The sequence below is a fragment of the Puntigrus tetrazona genome, chromosome 1 (genome assembly GCF_018831695.1).
Source record: "Puntigrus tetrazona isolate hp1 chromosome 1, ASM1883169v1, whole genome shotgun sequence".
In the NCBI taxonomy this organism is placed as follows: domain Eukaryota; kingdom Metazoa; phylum Chordata; class Actinopteri; order Cypriniformes; family Cyprinidae; genus Puntigrus; species Puntigrus tetrazona.
Genome location: NC_056699.1, coordinates 28,314,460 through 28,318,041, shown reverse-complemented (window position 1 = coordinate 28,318,041; position 3,582 = coordinate 28,314,460). Strand labels below are relative to the sequence as shown.

The 3,582-nt window shown below is 39.8% G+C and overlaps 1 protein-coding gene across 4 annotated transcripts in view; it reads left to right on the top strand.

Annotated features, from left to right (window-relative positions):
* LOC122360275 (CMRF35-like molecule 8) overlaps positions 1 to 3,576 on the top strand; it is a 6,497-nt gene extending 2,921 nt beyond the window's left edge. The window contains exons 1-8 of one of the 4 annotated variants that reach the window (XM_043261011.1): positions 10 to 157; positions 240 to 572; positions 1,161 to 1,475; positions 1,732 to 1,843; positions 1,880 to 1,962; positions 2,065 to 2,160; positions 2,288 to 2,352; positions 2,444 to 3,576. In XM_043261011.1, the coding sequence (XP_043116946.1) occupies positions 97 to 157; positions 240 to 572; positions 1,161 to 1,475; positions 1,732 to 1,843; positions 1,880 to 1,962; positions 2,065 to 2,160; positions 2,288 to 2,352; positions 2,444 to 2,680 (1,302 nt within the window). In that variant the 5' untranslated portion in view covers positions 10 to 96 and the 3' untranslated portion in view covers positions 2,681 to 3,576. Of the gene's footprint in view, positions 1 to 9; positions 158 to 239; positions 573 to 1,160; positions 1,476 to 1,731; positions 1,963 to 2,064; positions 2,161 to 2,287; positions 2,353 to 2,443 lie in introns of those variants that run through there. The other 3 variants (XM_043260851.1, XM_043260770.1, XM_043260931.1) reach the window with 3 other exon arrangements.
* Positions 3,577 to 3,582: the final 6 nt, after the last annotated feature.

The window sequence follows — 3,582 nt, the reverse complement described above, 5'->3', positions numbered from 1 at the left end:
AGAGAGAGAGAGAGAGAGAGAGAGAGAGAGAGACAGAGAGATAGAGCTAGAGCTCATCATTAAAAGAAAGCACCAGCTCCTCACAGACCGAGCAGCATGATCCAGATCTGTGAAGATATACTGCTCAAACTTCACCTGCTGCTGCTGCTCACGTCAGGTGAGAGTTATTCTGTGTCTGTCTGTTCTCAATCAGGTCCATGTTCTCACTGAGCTGCGTCTCTCTCTTCATGTTCTTGTAGTCTGTGAGACGAGTGAGATCTTGACTTTCACTGCTCATGAAAGAGGGACGGCTGAGATACGGTGCCCATATGAGTCTGGACATGAAGAACTTCAGAAGTATCTCTGCAGAGGAGAATGTCTAAGAGTGAATAAAGACAAAGCTGTTAAATCTGAATCAGAAGCTAAAGACAAGAGATTCTCTCTGACTGACAATAAAACAGACCGGATCTTCACCGTCACCATCACTGATCTGAGAACAGAGGATCAAGGCAAATACTGGTGTGGAGTAACAACGGGATTTGGAAAATCTGATTATTACAGAGAGATTCACCTGGAAATTAAACTTGGTAAGAGTGAGTACACTGTATGTGTGCTTCTATAATATAGATGTATCACTAATATACTTGAAAGTAATATGTTTGAGGTCTGTTTGCATGTATGCTATTATTGTATGTTCAGAGGCGAGAGAACAGAAACCACAGTATCCTCTGCAGATGCTGAAGAGTGTGTTCATACCACACACACCAATAATACTGACCCGCATCACTTCCTGTCACATGACACCCAGTTTCTTTGAGAAGAAATCCTTCATTCAAAAACAGAAATAATAGCTACACAACTCTAAGATGTTTGTTTCAAAAATACATATTATAATAAAATGCAAAATATATATTTCTGCTTCCAGCCTTTTTTCAACATCAATTACATTTATCAGCATCTCTAAGGGTTTGCGGTCCCTGTTGACATTTACTGATTCTAAAGGTCAAGTTTTTTTTCATTTCACATTCACGTCATTATCAGTGTTTGTAAGCAGAGAGCCCGTGAAAACAGTGTCATAGAACGTGAAACTGAGAGAGCTCACATTATTCAGACTATTTCTGATTAAACCATCTATTTTGTCATTATACAAACTTGATTATTTAGTTTCTGCTCTGATTTAGTGTCTGGAGTGTTTGGTGTGATTGGAGGACGTCTCTCGATCACCTGCCGTTATGAAGGGGAACTGAAGAATGATGTCAAGTTCATCTGCAAAGAAAGCAACCCGTCCCTGTGTGAGGAATCAGCTATCAAAGTCTCATCAGAGACAAACAGCAGTAAACGGTTCTCTCTGAGCGACGATGAGTCTGCAGTCTTTACTGTGACCATCACTGGTCTGAGAGAAGAGGATTCTGGGATATACTGGTGTGGAGCTGTACGGAGAGGACAAGAGCGCAAGAGCAAGTGGATTTCAGTCATTAATCTGAGAGTTTCTGCAGGTAAGACAACATCAGCTATTTTACAATATGTTTAGGCACTTATTTATATATAGAAGTAGTGAAAACAGCCCTGATCTAGTGAAGTGTTACTTACAGCTGTGTCAAGAGGAAGTGTCACGTGACTTTATGCCACAACAAGACTGTAAAAATAAAACTGTCCCCACCCAATATGTAAAAATCCTTTCTGTTGTCATCATAACTGGAAATAACTGCATGTGCTGTCATGCATTAAACCCAACTGTTATTTGTGGTTCAGCTACAACAGACAGACCTTCATCTAAACCAACAACAGCTTCATTTCGCACCAGCAAACCAGTGACAGCAGATACTGCCTGGAACAGAACCGTCACACCTTCACCCTCATCAACATCTTCACCCTCATCAACATCTTCACCCTCATCAACATCTTCACCCTCATCATCATCTTCACTATCACCATCACCATCATCTGCATTGTTTTTCTCTGCTAACACAGACACACAACCAGGTGTGATTGATTCTGTTGCTCAGAATTTCTTATTAGAGGCTTTTGTTTCTCATGTTCCATTAAAAACAGAGCATTTAGAGACATTTTGTTTTGTTTTGTAAGGTTTCACGGCAATCAGCATGGTGGTGGTCATCGTGATACTGACAGGCCTTGGATCGTCACTGTTCCTTTACTTGAGACGGAGGCAGAAGAAAGAAGGTAGTTGTCTTTCTCACGTCGGCCATTGTTGTTCTCACTTGTCAAAGCAAATCGAGCTGGACTTCAGTGTCGCTGCTGCATGTTGTGTCCATGCTTTTGATCTCAAAAAAATCTTGTCACAAAACAGGAACTCGGCCCAAAGATGTGGTTCACAGCCCGGCTAAGAATCTGCCCGATGGAGAAACTAGAGAAGTGAGCTGATTGAGTTCACTAAAACACTTGTTTGAGGATCTGATCATCTTAAATCGTGTGTTTTTACTCCGCTATTTCTTCATCTCTTCAGGTCACACATACAGACTGTGATTACGAAGACATCAGCAGCACTCTTGATCATCCTGACTATAGTACGGTCCTTTTAGCCTTCACCGAACATGACGCCCCTGTTTACGCTTTAGCACAATTACCCAGCAGCCCCTCTGATGATCTCAACTACTCCAGCATCAGATTCCCAGCCTCACGTCTTTCAGACAGGACCTCTGATGAGCAGGAGACATGCCACTACTCAACAGTTAGACCATAACAGACAGAGACCAGGTTAAAGCCGAATCACACCGAACTGAGGATTGCTTCTCACTTAAACCTGTGGTCCATACATTTTAGATAAATCAGTATTTGAGACATCACTGATTGTCTCTTATTCATTCATAACCACAAGTCATTTAGTATTACAGTACATAATGAAGAATTAAATGAGTAGTGATGGGAATAACAGCGTTAAAAACGTGTAAAACGTGTAAATTAGTGTAAAATGGTATTCTGTTTAGTGTCCTTTTCATTAATTTAACTTATTTATATTTGGGACAGGCACTGTATGTGAATAGTTACTTTCACTGGTAATCAGTTACTCTTATAATGATGCAACTCGGTTACTTTTTGTGAGTAGTAACTAGCAACTATAACTTTCACTTTTTAAAGCAATGTGCCCAACACTGTAAACGACTGGAGAAAATCAATGTTCAAATAATAAAAGTTCAAATAAAAAATCTGAATGAAAAGTTACAAAGAGTAACCGACGGGTTGAAACGTTCATGTGAGGTGATTCATGTTTTTGAGATATAAATAAATAAGCCCATTTTTATTGACGAGTAGCCTTAATTTTTTAGATCCTTAAATTGCTCTGTGGTCTTAACGTTAACAAAAACATATATATTTCATATTCCCTGCATAATGCATATGCACAGTTGAATGCACTTATCTTCTGTGGATGTGAACCTAAACAGTGGGACAATGGTATATCAGCGCAGAAAAGTGAAAGTGAAAGCGCAGCTCTGAGCAGGACGTCCTTTATCAGAACAGTTTTTTTTAAGTGAAACTAGGAAGCACCAGAGAGCTGCGGGACAGGTACCTAGTGTTTAGTTTGTCTTAACTTGTTTTTAACCATTATCGCGAATTCATGTTTGCTGATACAATTTATTATTAATA